Consider the following 20,642-nt stretch of genomic DNA (forward strand, 5'->3'; position numbering starts at 1 on the left):
TGTTTTATAAGCTGATCATAGGTTTTGTGAGTAAAGTCTTCATAAGTAAAGTAACTGATCATTATGGCTGTCCAGTAAATGTAGTGGAGTAAGAATACTTAATAAGAGTAAGTATTTGCCTCTGACGTGGCAGAATGGAAGTATAAAATGGAAATACTTTAGTAAAGTACAAGTACTTCAAAATGTTGCCAAACTACAACAATTATGTAATGTACTGAGATACTTTCCACTAATAGATACATAAAAAAAACAACAGTGGTAATAAGGGGATGATGAAGAGCACGATAAAAGAGAAGAAAGAAAGGTAAAGTGACAGAAATGTGTTTGGAGAACAAGCTCCGTCATGATTATTTGCTATACTTATTTACTTTCCTCTATTTCTATTTTAAACTGTAGAGTCATGATAATATTTAGGTTTTACGTCAGCACCAGTCAATCAATGCACATCAACGGGCTGGTCAGGGAAAAAGAGACTGGGGCTGAGAGCGTAAGAAGAGAAGGATCAATGTGATAATCTCCCTCTCTGGCCTGCGTTAAAGGAATCCTCTCCCACTGATCTGAGTGCTCTGATGACGCTACATTTCTCCTCCGCGTTTTAAAAGATAAACTAACCCCAAGATAAGTGCTCTCGCTTTTCCCACTCTGACACATTTTGCATGGAGGCACCTGAGACCAGCCTCGGTCTCTCTCTGCTTCTCTTTGTAACAGTGGAGTGAACGTGCAGACAAAGAACGGTCTGATAAGACCAACTCAGGTAAAACACAACATGAGTTTGGCCGGGCAGAGAAACAGCTAGAAAACAGGCTATTATAGGATTAGGTTTCCACTTGCATTACGAGAGGCTGTGATACCTGGTTTTTTATCTTTTATGTTATCATCTCAAATCAGGAATATAAACACACACACACACACACACACACACACACCTGCAGCCTGTGTGGGATTTTTGTGTGTGCGCTGTGGAGACTGGCACTGACAGTGAATGCAGCGTATTGTGGAGTGGTGGAATGTACGAAGCATAGTACTATATTTAAGTACAACTTATACAAAATTGTACATTTCATGCTATTTTATACCTCTGCTTACTACATTTCAAAACAAGGTACTTTTTACTTATTTAAGAGCATTAGTTACTTACTTTACTAATTAAGATTTTCAGTACAAAACATATGATCCCCTTTTAAATTATGACACATCTGTTCCATGCACAAAGTCCCTTCTTATCAAGTCATTTGAGTTTGGGATTGGCTCCTAACCTCTTAATTTATCAAAAACTTTGATCAGAAACCCACTGGTGCAGTAAGAATATTCCGGCCTATTTTCAAATCAATGCAAATGATCAATGCATTATTTGCATATTTTTTTAATATTTTCTCAATTTAAGTTTGATTTTTCATAATTGTAGTTCTGCAATGGGCCTTACTTGTGTAGGGATACAGTCCTTGGGACAAGTTCAGATCCTCTTACTATGCTAACAGGTCTTGCAGAATTGGCTTTGAAAACCCTTGACCAGCTCCAAAAGTAAAATGCTACTTACACATAAATACATCAGTAATAATAATGCAATAATATAAACAATAACTACTCCATAATATTTGCTGAAAGTGAGACAGATAGTAAGAGATTCATTGCAACATCTCCTCTTCCCTAAACACAGCCTTTGACATGTTTGCAACAATGCAAACCCTCAACATTCACACACTCTGGCACACACATTCGATACATGCACACACACGAGTACTATGGAGTTGCGAGAGCCATTTGTTGAATGACGGCCTGTTTGGAGTTGGGGTGGGGTGAGGGGGAGGTGTGGAGAGAAGTGGAGAAGGGAGGCAGAGGTGTGGAGGTGAAGACAAGCTGGACGTTCAGAAACAGACTGTCTTTGTGCCCGAGGCGCTGTGTATGAATGCATGTGTAACTAGGCAGAGCAGCTCTATGGAGATGTGTGTGTGTGTGTGTGTGTGTGTGTGTGTGTGTATGTGCGTGTGTGTGCGTGTGGCAAGAGATTAGTTAGTTTCAGGGCCCTCTGCTCCCCGGGCTCAGCTGTGCTGTAATTGATTAAATGAATTAGTATGAAATATAGAATTAAACTGCATTAATAGGGTCATATGTTACCAAGGTTTCTGTGTGTGTGTGCGTCTATGCAGATGGATGTATGATTGGAATGAAATATGAAATTAGCCATGATAAATAGCACCATATGCATACATGTAATTGAATTAACCACCCTGTGTTCAGAGTGTTAGCACAAATGAAATGTTCAACGAGTGAGCCTCATCCAGCAGAGAGGTGCACGGCAGGTTGACAGCTTGGGCAGAGAGGCTGTCAAACGCTGCTTGTTTTAATTCCGGTCCCAATAGTTGGTGTCCAGGATGTAGAGCTGGGTGGCAAAATTAAAGTTAAACAGCAATAAGTGTCTCAGCGGGGTGTTGCACCAGTAGGACTGAATAAACTGCTTAAAAAACTGCTTCAACTGAACTCCGCTGTGGGGATGAACACCATTCTTCTGAAAGATATTCCCTCATTCTGTGTTTTGATGATGGTGGTGGAGACTGCTTTCAAACACGCTGGCCCAAAATCTCCCATAGGTTTTTAACCGGTTAAGGTCTGGTGACTGTGAGGGCAAAAAATAAATCTTTTTAAAGAGTTTTGGAGCATTTTTGTGCCTTTTTATTTGATACTAAACTATATAAAAGGAAATGAATTGAATATGCAGCAAAGGGCCCCTTTTTATAGTCATAAAATACATCATTGGCATAAGTCCTGGAGTATCTAAAGCAAACGTCCTTATTTTAAAGAATGGTTCTTTTGAATGGTCTTATAGTATCATTATTTGTTTTGTAAGAAAGGTAACTCTTAACTTACACTGTCAAATGAATAGAGTGAAGTAAAAAGTGCAATAATTGCCTCTAAAATATAGCACAGTAAAAGAATAAAATGGCATCAAAGGGAAATGTAATTACCCTAAAACTATGTACAGTACTTAAGTAGATTAGTTACTTTTAACCACTGCTAATCGAACATACAGAAGCATGTTTCACCATTCCTTTTTTTCATTTATTTCCTGTCTGTGTGTTAACCTGTTCCAGGGCTAAAGGCACAAATACACACACATATATGTTTACTACAATACAACAACATCTGGTGAGGTTTCCTCACTCACAGACACACACACACATGCGGACGTCCTCACTGGTGAGATCAGAGGCTTCTGCCACAAACAGGAAGTCAATATAATCTAATATCAGAGCCTGTTTGAGGTGCACACATCATCTCAGCTGGCCACACTTACTGTCAAACCCTCATGAGCTGTATAGTGACTGTGTGTTTATTTTACTGACACAATCAAGAAGGAACGAGTGGCCATGACCAAACTTATGGCCGGCAGTGGTGTGAGTGAGTGTGTATATACTGTAGTTGAGTCATATTAGTAGTGAAACTACCTGGCTATGACACACACGCAGCACATAAAACATCAGCCACAGAGAAGCTCTGTTTTCTGCAATGGAGACACTCATGCACACACTCATATACGCACATATGCACATACACTAGCATACAAGTTAAGACAGGGTGACACAATCTGGCAGAATGTAGTTCACACACTCACTCTCCCGGCAGAATACAAAGTATTAAAAGAACAAACACAGTGCAGATAAGCACAGTAAGTAAAAAATTATCTAAAATGCCTCGGTGCTTGCTTTGAAACCTGTCCAACTCCATAACCTTTACTTGAAAAAGGGAGGTTTGGATCCGGTTCAACTTCTTTGCAAGAGAAAGTTTTAAAATGAATTTCAACAGCCTCCAGAAAGTGGGTGTTAAGTTATTCATTTATGAATTATAGCTGGCTGTAGGTGGGGTGAACAGGAGTGACAGCAAGGTAGAGGCTGTTTTGCATATACAGCTGTGTGTTCAGTATTCACTGTCTGTCATTGCTGTGTTTACACTGTCTGCTCTCCTTGTGCCTTCTGCTGTTTTGTTTGACTGTGCATATTTTGAGCTGTTTGGTGTGTCTGTGTGTTGTTGTGTCTGGACGCTTTTGTGTCACAGAGGTGCTCCCTTCACACCCTGTTCTGCTCTGTTCCCGTCCTCAGCAGAAAGAAAGGAAGGTCGGTGCACAGCTCCCTCCAACTGCAACATAATTATCTGGCATAAAGTTAAAAATGTGATGCGCCATCCTCAGAGGGTTTCATCGGAAAACATATAACGAGATTTCAAACATGGAGTTACCCATTTGATAGTGAACGCCCCCCAATTTATTACATTTTCTCCGACAACACAGCTCTTCTCTTCAGTGGATCAACTACATCCAAGGTTTGATGCGGCAGATTAATATCATCGGCAGAGAGGAATCATTGTACATTAAAATTTATGATATTTCAAGTCACTCTTCAGATTATGGTATTATTTTGGTGATAATACAAAATAATGTGTATTAACGGTAGCTGAAAAATATAATTCAAAAAAGCGTTTTCATTTAAACAATGAGACTGTATTTCTTCTTTCTGCAGAAAACACATTTAAAGCTGAATATTTTTTTAATTATAAAATAAAGTTTTATAATTACATGTAAATCGAAAACCCGAACTTTGCAACAACTATCGTCACTGTCGTTGCTGCTGCTGCTGCTGCAGGAAAGCAAACAGGAGAAAAGAAAAAAAGAGAAAAGAAAGAAAAATATAGTGATTTCCTACAAGCTCTGGTTTGTCTTGATCAGCTTTGACTCTGCCATATAAAATGCCTTGGCAGCACTGCATCGGAAACCCATTATTCTCTTCTTTGTACACAGTGATTTAATGGCATCTTACCAACGTTTTACAACTTTTATCTCCGGCCTCTTCATTATTCTGCAGACTGGCCCCCCTCTCTCTCTCTCTCTCTCTCTCTCTCTCTCTCTCTGTGAGTTTTTGTAGGCGGGTTTTCCGCCAGCAGGGTTTGGTTGATTCTCTATTGATTTGCTGGTGGGGCAGAGGAGGAGGAGAAGAAAGTGAAAGGGGAGGAGTGGAGGAGAAACCCCGGCCTGGTGAGGCAGGGAGAGAGAATGAGGGAGAGGGAGAGAGAGAGTGAGGGAGAGGGAGAGAGAGAGTGAGAGAGAGAGAGAGAGAGAGAGAGAGAGGGAGATGTGATCGTGCGTGTTTGGGACGAGAGAGAGAGGAGAGCACACAGTGATCACAATCAAGGCAAAAGTCCGACCGCGGAGGGAGCGCTCTTAAATCACGTGGGGGTGTGGATTTGTACAGGGAAAAAGTAAAAGTGTCGTCGGAGTGACTTCTGGTTGTACTTTGTTCTCCTCCTCTCTTTGCCTTTCCACCCCCCTCCGCCCTGCATTCCGCGGAGCAGCTGTGTTTTAATGCCCCTGCGCACCCGAGGAGGAGAGGAAGGAGAGAAGAGTGAGGAAGAAGAGGCAGAAGAAGAAGAAGAAGAAGTAAGAAGGCCTGGACACCACCCCTCCTCGCCCTTTGGAGGTCTGTCCACTCTCCCCTCCTGGCCCTGCATGGACGGGGATGGGGAGAGCCGGATGCTGTTGCCGCGGGGCTGAGCGCCTCGCCTCCCCGTCTCTGGTGCGCCGCTTCCGGCCAGTGCTGCTGCTGATCATCGCTCTCTGCTGCGGTGCCCACATAGGTAACAAACTACACTTAAACACTGCATCCACGAAACGTCTCTCGGTCATAGTCGCAACTCATCTGTGATTTTACGCACTTTTTTGTCCAGTTTCGCACTAATTGCTGTGCGCTGCTGCAACTACAGCCTCAGAAACTATATTTTATTTTCAGTCTGTTGCCTTTAACAGTCATCGGAGCTACTTTATTGGTTATTAAGCGATTGCAATCACTGTGTTGCCGATCCTGGTGTTAGGCCCAGAGCTGCCTGACAATGGCTCTCTCTCCAGCGGCAGTGCAGCAGTCTGAGCACGGATCGAGTTTCTCCTCCTCTCTCCTGGGCCGTCATTCTCCTGTCTGCCCCTTAATGGCTCATGGAGGAGGGGAAGAGAAGGGAAGAGAGGGTGACTACCTCTTATATCCATAGCTATATAACAGATTGCAGTTATACTCTATCTATCTGAGTGTGGATGTAATCAGAAAAAGTTTAGATAGAGGCTGTGATGTGCTGTAAATCCTACAAAATCTATTGTGGAGTACAGTTTATGGCCAGTTGGATGATGTCAATAATTAAATGCATCATAAGAAACAGTATCAAAGTGATTATAGTCACACAAGCTAGACTCTTTAAAGGGAAAAGAGATAAAGTAAGTGCTTTTCTGAACAGCAGTTTCTTTGTATTGGTGCTTGTTTGTCTTCTGATCATCACCGAAAGCAGAAACTCACACATCTCAGTCTGAGCCAAATGCTAGATCAAAAATAAAACAGAGATATAAACAAAAGACGAGTGTGTTCGCTGAAAGCCAAAGGTTAATAAGGTGTTTGTAAGGATCACTGACAGTGACTTCAGGATTTACTAACTCCTTATTTATCACATTTCATTCACAATTCATTTGGTTATGTTTAGTGAAGACAGATGCATTTCTCATTTGGTGCAAAAAGCAGTCAAATCTTTTTTTTTTTTCTTTCTTTTTTTTCTTCTTTTTTTGGCCAAGTGTGTAGTGTTGCTATGTGTGCAGGGGGTTGGCTGTTGTGGCGGCTGTCTGTTGAGCAGTCACACCTCCAGTAATTAGTTTAACACGGCTCAGGCAGCGGGACAAAACCGCCCCTGCACGCAGCCTGGTGGGAACAGAGAGACCCACTTCACATTAAAGACCCTCCTGGCACTTTCTGTTACATGTGCGTCACCTGGAAAGAATGTGTATTATTTAGTCTGTTTAGCCAAACACAATGTTTTATTTGTTATAACTTGCACATTTCAGGATATTTATATCCATTTCACTGTCACTCCAGCTGTCAGCCCCATGTGTCTGTTTAGACTGGAAGGCAGGAACGTCCAAATTGTTGATTATTGTTCGCAGTGTCTAGTCGAGAGAGAGAGAGAGAGAGAGAGAGAGAGAGAGAGACAGAGAGAGAGAGAAATAGAGAGAAAGGAGTGCAGGCTGTAGTGAGCTCCTGTAAAGCTTTGTATCTCTAAGCTTGGAGGGCTGTTTGTGTGATTTGAGCTCAGTGTGTGAGAGAGTGCACACAACAAGGTGATCAATAAGCACTTCACAAGCCATTCCCTCGGTTGAGAGATGATCCCAGTAGATCCTTTTCTGATCTCTGGAGATCAGAGAGGTTGGAGGCAGCCTGGTAGGGAGACAAAGAATCGCTAAACCTGCGAGATTCAGCTGGTGGAGCTTTTGACCTCTGTCTGATGGTAGAGAAGGTGCCTAAGGATGCGGAGAAGAGAGGCTGAGAGACGACCGGGGGGGTGAGGAGACTGGGCAGGGAATCGGGCGGAGAGGGCTGACAGCTGAAAACAGAGTAATGCTGATGGAAGCAAATGATTCAAGCTGAGGGGAAAAAAAAAAAATCAGATCTGAACAGATGAAGCTTGAGAGAAAAGAAGAGACGAGACCAGTGAGATGATGAAGTCAGCTGGGAGAGGGGGATGGAGTGAAAAGGAGAGGTTGATATTATGGTAGGACGTGGTGTGGGCATTGCTGACTGTTTTATTGTGTCTGTATTAGATTCTTGCCCCGGGGGATGAAACAAACCAGGATCTGAGTGTGTTGAACAGCCCTCACAAGAGGAGTTATTTATTCTCTTCTTCACACTATTTTCAAGTCAATTCAGTATTCATCACCTCGGCTCTATTTACCACAAATTTCTTATGTGTATGCATAGATTTTCTTTTGAAAGTACAGCTGCGGAATACTTATAGAGAGCACGTAAAGAGGACGGCCTCACTACAGGGAGATCACGGGAAGCCTTGAAGAACATCATATGAAAATCCTGTTTGCTTGATGCGTTCACAGGAAGGAAAGAGTGCGGCGTGGGCTATAGAGCAGCGCAAAGGGAGCTGGTGTGAAACTTCATCAGATGCCATGTCATCAGAGAAGTTTTAACCTTTGTATAAGTCAGCGGTTTGAACCCGAGTCCTTCAGTTACAGGGTCAACTCCCTTTTCGCTACGTCACCCTGCTGGGGACAGTGTCAGTGAATGAGCGCTTTTGTGCGTTTTCAGAGCGGCTCATGATTCCGATACCCTCTGAAAGAGAATAAACCCACTCTGATTAGATTGGAAGCGGTATTTAGGTACTGCAGGGCAGATAGGAGGGAGAGAAGGAGGCGTTTTCGGTGCGCCAGTCAAAGACACAATGTGTCCTCAGTGCTCAGACCGTCTGTACAGTGGTGGTTGGCATGGAAGGCAGCCTGTGTATGTGTGTGTGTCTGTGGGTTGTGGTGTCAGTATTTAACGGGCTGGAGAGAGATTCTGAAGCATGGTGTGAGTGGGGGTCCGTACCTGCACCCTGTTTTCTAAAACTCAGAACACTACTGCCCCCAAATGGTGGCACCCAACTCCTTCATGCCCCAAAAATCAAATAAATGTACAAAGAAGAAAACTGGAATGTGCTGTTTTGCTTGTGCGTGTTTATGTGTTAGTGGCTACTTATGGTTGTTAAGTGATGGTGTGACATTAAGGGAATCTGTTGATTTCGCTAAAAACCATGCACTTTCTGCTTTTGCTTGGCCATTAGGAGATCATACCACCATCTGAGGATCACAGACTGTGTGCGTTTAACAGAAGCACAACCAGCATTCTTTCTAAGATAGCTATTTGTGTATGTGTGTGTGTGTGTGTCTGTGTGTGTGCGTGTGTGCGCGTGTGTGCAGCTGCCCATACACTGCAGAGCCTCTCTCTCTGGCCTAATCTAATAGGAGCATGCTGTGACTGATGCATTAGGTATGGTCTCTAATCTCTCTCTCGCTCCAACTCTCTCTCTCTCTCTCTGATGATCTATGATATAAAAGGCTGGTTTGACCCTTGTTACGTTCAGAACATTCGGAGGACAGAATAATCAGTCTTTTGGATGCATTTCCGTACTTCAGCCTGCTCTGGTGATCATGATTATAGCTGTAAACAAACATTAATCTGCCAAAAAAAAAAAAAACAACATAACTTAAAGTCATATTTGATAAAGGGAAATTTTGATTGTGTATTATTTTCAGTGTTGCTGTTATGCAGGACAGGCACAAAGACAACTGCCTCAAAAATGACAACAGAATTTAATCTACAAAAAAGTGTGAACAAAGATAAGTTTTACTGAATCATGGTAGTGTGTATGCATGCAAAGCAAACGCTGTATTGTCAAGTTATCTCTGGCTACCATACCTTATGTGTTGAAGATTTGTCTATCCTTGGCTTGTGGGAAAATGTTCTTTATCTTTCTCTCTGGCTGCTCTTTGGTTTATTACACTTCAGGTTTATTACACTCGCAGAGCAGCTCTGCTGATTGATCAAGACTTTGAACCAGCGGCTGGTTCTTTTTCCATCTGTATTGGGCTGGATTGTAACAGGCTGGTGGCATTGTGTGTTTAAGATCAAAGCCTTCTTCAGACAGTAGCCGTAGTTGTCTTCAGTGAGCACATCAACTTTCCATTTCTCGTGAGAGCCAGCTCTCAGTCTCATTCCTGCCTAAATTATGAGATGTGTATGTTTCTCTCTTGCAGTATTTCTGACTCTCTGTGTGTCTTTTCCAGGTCAGTGTCAAGTGGCCACCCCTCAGTGTCGTATCCAGAAGTGCACCACCGACTTCGTCTCCCTGACCTCCCACCTGACGCCGGCTGTGGATGGCTTTCACACTGAATTTTGCAAAGCTTTACGTGCGTACTCGGCCTGCACCCAGAGGACAGCCAAGTCCTGCCGGGGGAACCTGGTCTTCCACTCGGCCGTGCTGGGCATCTCAGACCTCATGAGCCAGAGGAATTGCTCCAGAGACGGGCCCACTTCCTCCACGCACCCCGAGGTCCACCCCGAGCCGTGCAGCTACCACAGTCGCACCCAGCACGCCCACACACACTCCCACGTGCATGCACACACACACGCCCATGCTCACGGCCATGGCCACAGCCACTCTCAGCCTGGGTACCTATTCTGCGGGCTGTTTGGGGACCCACACCTGAGGACATTTAAGGACAGCTTCCAGACTTGTAAGGTGGAGGGGGCGTGGCCTCTCATCGATAATGACTATCTGTCGGTGCAGGTCACTAATGTTCCCGTGGTACCTGGCTCGAGTGCCACGGCAACCAATAAGGTGAGAGGAGAGCTGTTGCAAAGGGGGGAGCAGAGAGAAGTGGGCTTTTTGGGGTCTAATTTACTGTCATTAAGGCTGAAAGAGTTTCCTAAGTGAGAGCAGCTGGTGTAATTTAGTTTATTTCTGTGTGTGTGTGTGTGTGTGTGTGTGTGTGTGTCAGAGAGAAACATTTTCTATAATGACCTCTAAGTTGCTTTTCTGTGTTTCAGAGAAGGAAATCTTATCAGTGTGAGCCTGGAAAACACCCTTGCTCTCCATGCTCTACTTTCCTCTCTCTTCCCGCCTCGCTCTCTCTGTGTCTTTCACTCACAGATGTGAGGCAAACAGCCCGATCTTGTGACTGTCTTATTTGACTGAAGCAGTGTTGGAAACCTAACTTGGTTAATGGCTGCTTATAGCATGACCTCTAATAACATGGAATGAGATGTGTGAAAGGACCTACTGTTTACTCATGTGTGTGTTCGCAAGTATTTGTGTGTGCGTGTGTGTCTCATAAGTGGCACTCCTTACACTAAGCTTAAAGCACTGTGTGTGTTAAAGGTCCTTATCCCTGTACGACAAAAATGATACACTTGTACTTACAAGCACATACACACACACACACACACACGCACGCACACACACTCTACGAAATGGATGACGAGCCACACAAGGTGATCTTTGTGGTGTTAAAGAAGCGATGTTGATGTTTCCCCCGATGATCTACCCTCTCTAGTTGAGTCGATAGCTTTAATTATTAAAGCACATACACACCCATACATACACTTAGTCATACACTCATTGGCAGAAACACACACACATATTAAGCAAACAGTAGGGTTGCTACACGGTGGAGCTGAAGGTCTAACCTTGTGTCAGAGGTGGGGCAAGTTATTAGTCATGATTATTACGGACACACACACACTCTCTTATACACACGCACACACACACACACACACACACACACACACACACACACACACACACACACACACACACACATTAACAGCCCTCCAGGCTTAATGGCCTGCCAGGCCTCATTCCTCACAGCTGTCATGTGAACAAAGCAGCCATTCACCGGAACTATGATGCTAGTGCTAACCGTAATGCTCACACCACACCCTGTATCCACCACTGCTTCCATTCACCACTGGGGCCCCGTGTGTTTTTATGTGTATGTGTGTGTGTGTGCATGTGTCAGCATGTTTGTATAGCTGTGTCAAATTACAACTTGTTAAAAAGTCATTAAGTCATTTCTCAAATGTCGTGCGATAAGAGTCAATAACCTGTGTAGGTGAATGTTAATATTTGTGTGTGTGAGTGTGAGAGAAACTTTTTACCTACGGCTGTAACCACTGATAGTTCTCATAATCAATTAATCTGGTGATTTTTTTTCTTGATTAACAGATTAATGACACCTTCACCACAGAAGGATTTTCTTTTGCTTGAAAACCAGTTATTAAATTAGTTGCCAATTAAATTCTGTTGACCCACTAAACAATGAATTAGGGCTGCAATTGCGATTATTAACATTATTGATTGATTTGCTGATAATTTTTTGAATAATCAATTACTCATTTGGTCTTTAAAATGTCAAAAAATAGTGAAATTGACCGTCACAATTTCCCTGACCCCAAGTAAAGTCTCCAGAGTAGAATGTTTGTCCAATCAGCAGGAAAAATCCAAAAGATGTAAAACTGTGTACTTAAACTCTGTTTCAGCTCAACTCGGCTCTTTGATGAAAGTTGTGTTTGTCCTGTATCTAATGAATTGACTTTGTAACTGCGAACTGTCTCTTGCATTTTTAAATGCACTTCATTCACTGAACTTAAAATATCTCTACAACTTATCTGATGCTCCCTCTCTCCTGCTCTATAGATCACCATCATCTTCAAGCCCTATGAGGGTTGCACAGACCAGAGGGTCTACCAGGCCGTCACAGACAACCTCCCTGCTGCTTTTGATGATGGCACCGTGAGCAGTGGAGACCCCATCCACACTTTTGCTGGTGCAGACGGGGCAGCCGGGAAGGTCCGGGCTCTGTGGATCTCTGAGCGCACCCCGGGGCACCACGTGGAGCTGCATGCTGGCTACATTGGTGTGACTGTAATTGTTCGCCAGCTGGGCCGCTACCTGACCCTGGCAGTGCGGATCCCAGAGGAGCTGGCTCAGGCCTACGATGCCACCCAGGACCTGCAGCTCTGTCTGAACGGCTGCCCCAGCGGAGAGCGCATCGACCAGGCAGGGCATCTTCCCCTGCCCCTCTCCCCTCCTGCGCTTGGCCTTCAGCTTCAGCAGCTACGTCGGCCCAGCTACGCCTCACAGACACAAGCGTACCCCTACGGTACCCCGCAGGTTTTCGGTGTGGACGGGGCAAAGGAACGCTGCAGGGAGAAGCTGGAGGAGCCAGACATTTACTTCCACTCCTGCGTGTTTGATCTCTTGACCACCGGGGATGCTAATTTCACAGTGGCGGCTTACAGTGCCCAGAAGGACATGGAGAGTCTCCACCCACACCGGGATAGATGGAGGATTTATCCCCGTGGCTCCGCCACCTCCACCTTAAACTCTGATTGTCAACCAATCAAAAGGCTCACTCTGCTCCTGCTGTGTGCTTTGAGTGTGGCATTGATGTATTAGCAGGAGTTGGAGTCTTTATGTATGCCTGCTTGTGAGTGGGCTCGTGTATGTGTGTGCACTAGAAAGAGAGTTTTTTGCCGAGCACTGATACTGAGCACTGATTCCTCTCTCATGCAGAGAGGAAACAGCAGGCTGGACAGTTACTGGGAACTAGATGTTTTTGTAGAAGAGGTGGCAGATCTCCCAGTGGGCACAGGGGATACTGGTGACACTAACTGCATCTTACGTGGCAGAATCTGCCCTCTGGAGGTAAAAAAACACAGGAGCTGTGATGACGGCTTACGCTGTCTGTCTTCATCTTTGGACACACACAATTGACATAAACATTCCTGTGTGGGTGAATTGAGTATGTGGATATACACTCCAGACTGTAAATAGTTCATTTTGTCTTCAGTGCACAGTGTAATGGCGTAGACTTTGATGTGATTTTTCTTTGATAACTCAGACAGAGGATGTTTGTTTTAACAGAAGCACTTTATTTTATTTTATTTTTTTAACAAATCCACATCAGTGTTTCTTCTTCCCATTTACTCTCCTCCACCAAAACCTCCAGTTGCTCAAGTTTTGGAGACTATAATTTCGTTTTTGATCCTTTCAAAGTAAAAGTCAGTTACATTACAAGGAGCTGCCATTTTTGTTAAAATGCATCATTCTTCCAGTAGCTGATTTGACTCAGCGCCTCATTTAAAGTCAGTCAATGTGAGTTTTTCTGTTGAATGTATTATGAATATTGTCACAGCAAATGCCATCAGTACTATTTTCTTGCTGTATGAATTTGTTGTTTTTTCTGATTTCAAATATGTGTGTGCGTGTGTGCGAGCGTGAGTGCATGCGTCAGTGTTTTTTTTTTTTTTTTTTTTTTTACCAGTTTTGGTGACATGTTTGAATGTGTTTTTATTTCTTCTGAAAATCATGGTATTTCCACCTTTTTTTCAAGAGGCTGTGACGATACTGGCTCATGTTTGTTACTCAGCGTAAACTTTGTTGTTTTCATTTGAGCCAAAGACAGATGATGTATGATTTTTTATGTAGAAAGGAAATCATAACTCACCACTGAACCAGCACCCTTCTCCTCCTCCTCCTCCTCCTCTTCACAGTCCCCCCTCCCCATGTTTTTAAACTTGCTACTGTAGACTATTTTCCTCCTACTGCCAGAATTGACAAGCTGCTCCTTAATGGGATATGTGTAAGATACTGGAGTGTGGACAAAACACTGCAAATCACTGAGAAAACGTCACCACAGAATCAGCGGGGATACATACTTCAGCATTGTGTCGTGGGAAATGAATGCCATTTGATACCTGGTAGAAATGTTAATCCCTACAACTATGAGCTTTTTTTTAACATGTAACATTCTGTATAACTGTGCCCCACTTTTTTGGCCATATAAGCTTAATCTCAGTTTTTTGGCATTGTGATCTCTTACATCATGTGTGAGTGTCAGTTTGGTGAAGAGTGACTGGTCAGTGTTGAAATACTTAACTTATTTATGAACGTAGTGTCCTGTAGGGGAAGTTAAGCTCCATATTCTTGCTGTTGGATAATAATTTAAAAAAATGTCAGATGTGATTGTACTGCCACCTAGTGGTGCTCTGTTGCTATGTCAGTGTGTTACTCAAGGCGCTCAAAAAGAAAAAAAAAAAAAGAAAAAGAAAAAGAAAAAAATTGAGGAAACAAACTGTGTGCAAGTGTTTTATTTAAAAAACAATAAAGTCAAAATGATCAAGCTTACTTGCTGTTTATTACTTTTACATTTACAAGAATATAAAAAGCAAAACATGGATAGGCCTACTAAAAATGTAAAATTATTTATTATTTGTAAACTTCCAAAAAACGTTGTGCCAAGTTTTCACTAGAAATGTTTTAGTAATTCAAGGAATTCAGAGTTAAAGATTAGACCCGACAAACAGAAGCACACTCACTCACTCACTCACTCACAGACACACACATCTGTACAGTATGTGCACTAACCCATCTGTCTGAGGTTAGGTTTTGAACAGATACCAAGTTTGGCTTCGCAAACACAATCTGTTTTCAACTGCCACAGTCAGCAACACCTGGGATGTCAGTTCTGAAGGGCTGAAAATGGCGCGACAAAAGATTTGTAGCATTTGAGAGCTGCTTCTCCTGCGATCCTGACAGTGGATACTTTCCCATTTAATCCATGAGACCTTCCAAAAAGCTCTGTGTAAGACCACAGGAACATATCATCTTCCAGTGCACAAATCCTCACTGTATAGATTCAGACAAGAAAAAGTTCCCCTCTCCGGGTTAGTTTTTTTTTTTCAAGGTCACACAGCAGAAGCTCTCCATTCATCTGAAAAATCAAATACACTGTTACTGTCATATGAAAAAAAATGTAATTCAATTATGATGAATAAAACAAGTTCAAGCACTTTTAGACATAATACTGTATGTACTTATACAACATGTATAACAGTGAATGATGCCACACTTATCTGCAAGTGTACATGTGCTGTATGTTGGTCTAATTAATGCTCATAGACTCTTACCACTTAATAACAGCGTAAGTGGTCATCAGAGTGTTGAAGACGATGATCTTCATGAGAAGCAGCCTCATGGCCAGTATGACCACCGTGTTTGTCCACACATCAACGTCTAGAGACCACACAGACCGACATGAGGATCAACATCTGTGCAGAATGTGTCACGGAGAATAGTTTTTTTTTTGTTTTTGTTTTTACTGGAAACTGCAAATGAGTAAAATTTACCTTCTGTCTCTTCATCTTCATAGCAAAGCTTGTCTTGATCATCGGAAATGATAAAAATGTGTTAAAGGGTTTGTAAAAAACAATAAGACTGATATTTTCACATGTGATCTGCTTCAGTCCCACCTGATGAGGTGATGCGGTGTCTCCTGGTGACTTTTGGGTGTCGTCTGCGACTCACGGAGCAACTGTACGATGGCCAGTCACTGGTCACCACTGTGATTATCGCCACGGGACTGTGGCCGCGATGCTTCCTGTTTAGAGCAATGCTGTTTGGTGCAGTGAACATGTGGCCTTCTGATGGTGAGCTCCAGCTGACCTCTAGGTGCCCCCTCCTGAAGTCACTAACCATACAAACCAGCAGGGTCCAGCCGAGCCTTTCCCCTGACAGGTGGACCGGATGGGCCAGAGATGCCAGGACATCACCCTCTACCCCACCTGACCCAGGTGGAGGATGGAGGATCATGAAGAGGAATACAAAATTAGGATAAAAATGATAAAATAATAATAATAATAACAATAAAGATACATTTAACCTTATTACGTGACAGCTAGAAACCCAAACTGTAAAATTCCCCCTGTAAAGGCAGGCAATATTTTGTATGTATAAGGTTTTTACTGAACAATGCTGCAGCACTTTCTTGCTCACTGATCCAAAACATAAAACCAGGATCACGTTTCAGAGATTAAAAGCTCTTACCTGTCCATAAATAGATGATAGGAAGGTAAAACAGACCCCTGGATGGCTCAGTCATGTCTGCTTTAGTCAGAGGGGCTGATGTGATAGTGTGTGAGTGTGAGTGTGTGTGTTTGTGCGCCTACTGTGTGTGTGAAATGGGGGCATGCCGTTTGGATTTGCCAGGAGCATTGCATTATGGGGGATCGACATGCCTCATTGTTGGCGACCTTATACTAACAATGCTACCCCCTCCTCTATGCCCCCACTCCGTCCCAACACGCAAACTGAAACACACACTCTGAGAAGGAGAGAGAAAGGGAGACAGTGTGAGCTCCTGCACATGTGAAAGGTTATCTGTATTTATGAAGACAGGAGGAAACTGAGGACAGGACATTTATGTGGACGCTGGGAGTGACGAGTCATTTTGAACAACTGGAGACACACCTGCCCCCGGCTGTTAGATCTGAGGTGAGAAACTGATCATATCAACGCACCCAGAACATTAGACAACACTCTTGTAGGGTACACCTGCACACACACACACACACACACACACACACACACACACACACACACACACACACTACATCAGCACACACACACTGAGGAGAGAAACTGTTGTGAGGACAGCTGTCTTTTCATTGTAAATGCTCCAGTGTAGGTTTGATATTAACCACCTGACCTGATCACCTCAACCATTCTAGTTACACATTATACTAACATCAGCATCTGTATCCTCTAACATTAGCTGGAAAAGACATTACATAAGACATTATTTAACAAAGGCACCATGTGAAGCTACATTCTCTACATTATCTTCCTCTCTCTCTCAAATACACACACTCCCACAAGTACACACACACACACACTCTGGCAGAGGCAGTGGGCGGGAGCTTAAAAGAGAAAGTGAAAGTCACCAGCAGGAACATGAAGGAAGGATGATGAGGCTGAAATGACTGAGGTAAAGCTTTCTGACATTTCTGTTAAATATGAGCTATGCAGCAATCACACGACAAGCTTTATTGTATTAGCTGTAACGCAGTTAGTTATGTTTCTCAAATCATAGGTTGTTGTAAATAACAGCTTCCTCCTTTCAGTGTGGTAGAACAGGAACTGCTGCATGTGCTGCCTGATTTGAACTGCAGTTATGCTCCTGCAGCTGTTGTCACCTCACAGTTATAGCTGTGTCCTCACCTTGTTTCATCCGCATGGAAAATCATGTGGTCCGTCTGTCACATGTTTGAGTCTCCTTTAGCATGAGTTGTGTTGTGGCCTAACACTTTAACAAATCTCAGTTCGCCAGAATGAACTGAACATGTGTCTAGAACACTTCCTCTAAGTATCAAAGCTAGGATCCAGTCAAACGCGTAGCAGCCTGCTGTGCTGTGTGAGCAAGGGCCAGTAAATGAGAGTCTGATTCAGGGAAGTGAGTGAAAAGTCATTTCAGGAAGAAGTAAACAGTACTTTTATTTTTTGCCATAGTTTTTAAGTGAAGATCGTGACCATAGGATAAACCTGGCTGGAGGAAGCAAAGCATTAACAGATCTCTACTAGGCCGAGGGCAGAATAATAACGTTGTCTGAATGAATACTGTGCCCTTTAAGAGAATCTGTGTGTCCTTACTCCTCCACTAATGTCTTTCAGGTTTAAGAAGAAGTCCTGAGAACCTGACTGACGTTTTTGCTCCAGCCATATCAGTGTCCAACACTCACATCAGGTGGTCCTTAGTCGCTCCCTGTGTTTGGGATGTGACTGAGTGATTTCAGTACTACCTGTCAACCTGTCTCCCCATTTAGCCTTTTTTTAAATTTTTTAATCAGTGGTTGAAGGACACTTCCCCCACAATGGTCTTGGTAAGGCTGTTAGCGCTGTCTCTATTTCATGTGTGTCTAGTTGGGTGTCAGCCCAACAGTTCACAACAGGCGTCAAGCCCTCCAGGAGAACAATCTCCTTTGGGTACCGATAAACTGTCCTTCCCCTGGAGCCGTCTTCGCCTGCCAAGGTAGACTTTGCAATAAGGGAAAAATGATGACAAAAATTGTTGGACCTCTGTTTTTGAGTCTCTGATTAAAAAAGCAATGCATATATCTTTTCTGTAGGTACATCATTCCTCTTCACTATCGCCTCCTCCTGCACCCCAACCTCACCAGTCTCAGTTTCACTGGCTCAGTGCAGATCCAGATTGATGTCCAGAACAATACAAACTGGGTTGTATTACACAGCAAGGGTCTACAGATCTTCAATGCCACCATACTGAACCAGAACCTCGCTCATCTGTCTGACCAGGTAGCTGTAAATACAGAGCTACAGCTTATCCTTGATACTTGGATACATTGGACGCAACTTCTCTCCATTTCTTATTAATGTGGCATCTCATTTTCTCTTCGTAGGTTCTTCCAGTTCTTCATAACCCTTCGCATGAGCAGATTGGCATTTTCTCTCCCAGGGTGCTCTCCAGTGGGCAAAAGTATTTTCTGTATATTGAGTTTGGGGCAGAACTAGTAGAAGGCTTCTCTGGCTTCTATAAGAGCACCTACAAAACCAGCACAGGAGAGACCAGGTAAGAGCGAATAGATTCTTACACATTCACATACCGATGTGTTACAGTTACAATAAAGTACAAAAGGTATCTGCTGATGTCTCCTTGCAGAACCTTGGCTTCAACTCACTTTGAGCCCACGAGTGCTCGGATGGCATTCCCTTGTTTTGATGAGCCAATCTTCAAAGCCAACTTCTCTTTGCGGATCAGGAGGAGCCAGGAATACATTTCTCTCTCCAACATGCCAATAGTGAGTGTTGCATATGTGCTATTTCCTACATCAACTATCATACATGATCAAATGTGTGTGATCAAATGGCTACAATTAGATATTTGTGTAATTCAGGTCAAGACATTTGAAGTAAACAATGACCTGCTCGAGGACCGGTTTGCTGCGAGCGTGAAGATGAGCACCTACCTTGTAGCGTTTGTCATCTGTGATTTCAAATCGGTCACTGCAACAACATCCTCTGGAGTGCAGGTAAGGCCTCCAAAACATTATCAGATTTTCTGAATTCCTTGGTTAAAATATTACTTTCTCTGTCATGTAATTTTTAATGTATTGTTATGCATCTATAGGTGTCCATCTATGCAGCCCCTGAGAAGTGGTCTCAGACCCACTATGCCCTGGAGGTTGCCGTCAAAATGCTGGACTTTTACGAGGAGTACTTCAACATCCGCTATCCTCTACCCAAACAAGGTAAAACCTTTTTTTTTGTTCTAGTTCTGTAACTAAACCTATGAGCATTTCTTTATCTCCACATTTCTGTCATTCATCTTGTCACTTTCAGTTCTGTGACCTGAGTTTTCCCTCCCTCAGATCTGATTGCCATCCCAGACTTCGAGGCCGGTGCGATGGAGAACTGGGGTCTGACCACCTACAGAGAGACCAGCCTTCTCTTTGACCCCCTCACATCCTCTGTTTCCGATAAACTCTGGATTACTATGGTGATCGGCCATGAGCTTGCCCATCAGGTGAGAGTGCCACAGTGTATCTGCACAATAATGACACACAGGATTAAGTGTTTGTTGATCTACAGTAGTTCAGATGCTCATAAATTACTGCATTACATTCAACAGTCAACACAAAGCAGTAAAATTCAAAATCTTGTCTGCAGTGGTTTGGTAACTTGGTGACCATGGAGTGGTGGAACGATACCTGGCTGAAAGAAGGATTTGCCAGATACATGGAGTACATTTCAGTGGAGGCCACCTACCCTGACCTCAAAGTGGTGTGTGATTTCATCTGAGACATCATTGAGTAATAGATTGATATAATCATTAGGCCCAAGGATTGATAATGATGTTCTGTGTACAATCTTGCAGGAGGAATATCTACTGCACACCTGCTTTGCAGCAGTTGGTCATGATTCGCTGAACTCCTCTCGTCCAATATCCAGTCCAGCAGAGAACCCCACTCAGATCAAAGAGATGTTTGACACAGTCTCCTATGACAAAGTATGCTTTCAGTCACACAGAGGGCTACACAACTGATAATGACATATCATCAGGAATATATTATCTGTGAAAATGTAATACCTGCAAAATCAGGGATAAATAAAACACATGGGATGACTACATAACTATTGATGAACTATTAATTGATCTATTGATATATTAACACTGTAACAGAAAACGTTTCACAAATGGCTTTGAAACCAACCTATAGCATAGACTGTTGTGGCTTACTGATTAAAATGACCCTTTCTCTCTCTCCCACCAGGGAGCATGTGTCCTGCACATGCTGCGACACTTTCTGACAGATGATGTGTTTCAGAGTGGGATAGTGCGATACCTCCGCAAATACAGCTTCAAAAATGCACGCAACCAGGACCTATGGGACAGTCTAGCCAACGTATGAACACAAATTACATTCAACATGCAAAACACAGTG

At 43.2% G+C, this 20,642-nt stretch overlaps 2 protein-coding genes across 2 annotated transcripts in view; both read left to right on the forward strand.

Annotated features, from left to right (window-relative positions):
• Window positions 1-5,166: 5,166 nt before the first annotated feature.
• rgmb (repulsive guidance molecule family member b) lies at window positions 5,167-13,633 on the forward strand. The gene is made up of 3 exons (XM_022755417.1): window positions 5,167-5,622; window positions 9,629-10,182; window positions 12,040-13,633. Exons 1-3 carry the CDS (start codon window positions 5,505-5,507, stop codon window positions 12,799-12,801), a joined length of 1,434 nt encoding a protein of 477 aa, XP_022611138.1. The 5' UTR covers window positions 5,167-5,504; the 3' UTR covers window positions 12,802-13,633.
• A 3,451-nt stretch (window positions 13,634-17,084) lies between these two features.
• Window positions 17,085-20,642, forward strand: part of LOC111230317 (endoplasmic reticulum aminopeptidase 2-like) — an 18,611-nt gene continuing 15,053 nt past the window's right edge. Inside the window, exons 1-3 of the mRNA XM_022757012.1 lie at window positions 17,085-17,170; window positions 17,854-18,211; window positions 18,309-18,495. Of these exons, the coding sequence (XP_022612733.1) occupies window positions 18,054-18,211; window positions 18,309-18,495 (345 nt within the window). The 5' untranslated portion in view covers window positions 17,085-17,170; window positions 17,854-18,053. The remainder of the gene's footprint in view (window positions 17,171-17,853; window positions 18,212-18,308; window positions 18,496-20,642) is intronic.

Source organism: Seriola dumerili, unplaced genomic scaffold (genome assembly GCF_002260705.1).
Source record: "Seriola dumerili isolate Sdu_G_001 unplaced genomic scaffold, Sdu_1.0 BDQW01000017.1, whole genome shotgun sequence".
Taxonomy (NCBI): Eukaryota; Metazoa; Chordata; class Actinopteri; order Carangiformes; family Carangidae; genus Seriola; species Seriola dumerili.

Coding starts and splice junctions, on each gene's coding strand:
- rgmb (XM_022755417.1), top strand. CDS start 5,505: ATGGGGAGAGCCGGATGCTGTTGCCGCGGGGCTGAGCGCCTCGCCTCC. Junction 5,623..9,628: donor CTGCTGCGGTGCCCACATAG/GTAACAAACTAC, acceptor TGTCTTTTCCAG/GTCAGTGTCAAGTGGCCACC. Junction 10,183..12,039: donor GTGCCACGGCAACCAATAAG/GTGAGAGGAGAG, acceptor CCTGCTCTATAG/ATCACCATCATCTTCAAGCC.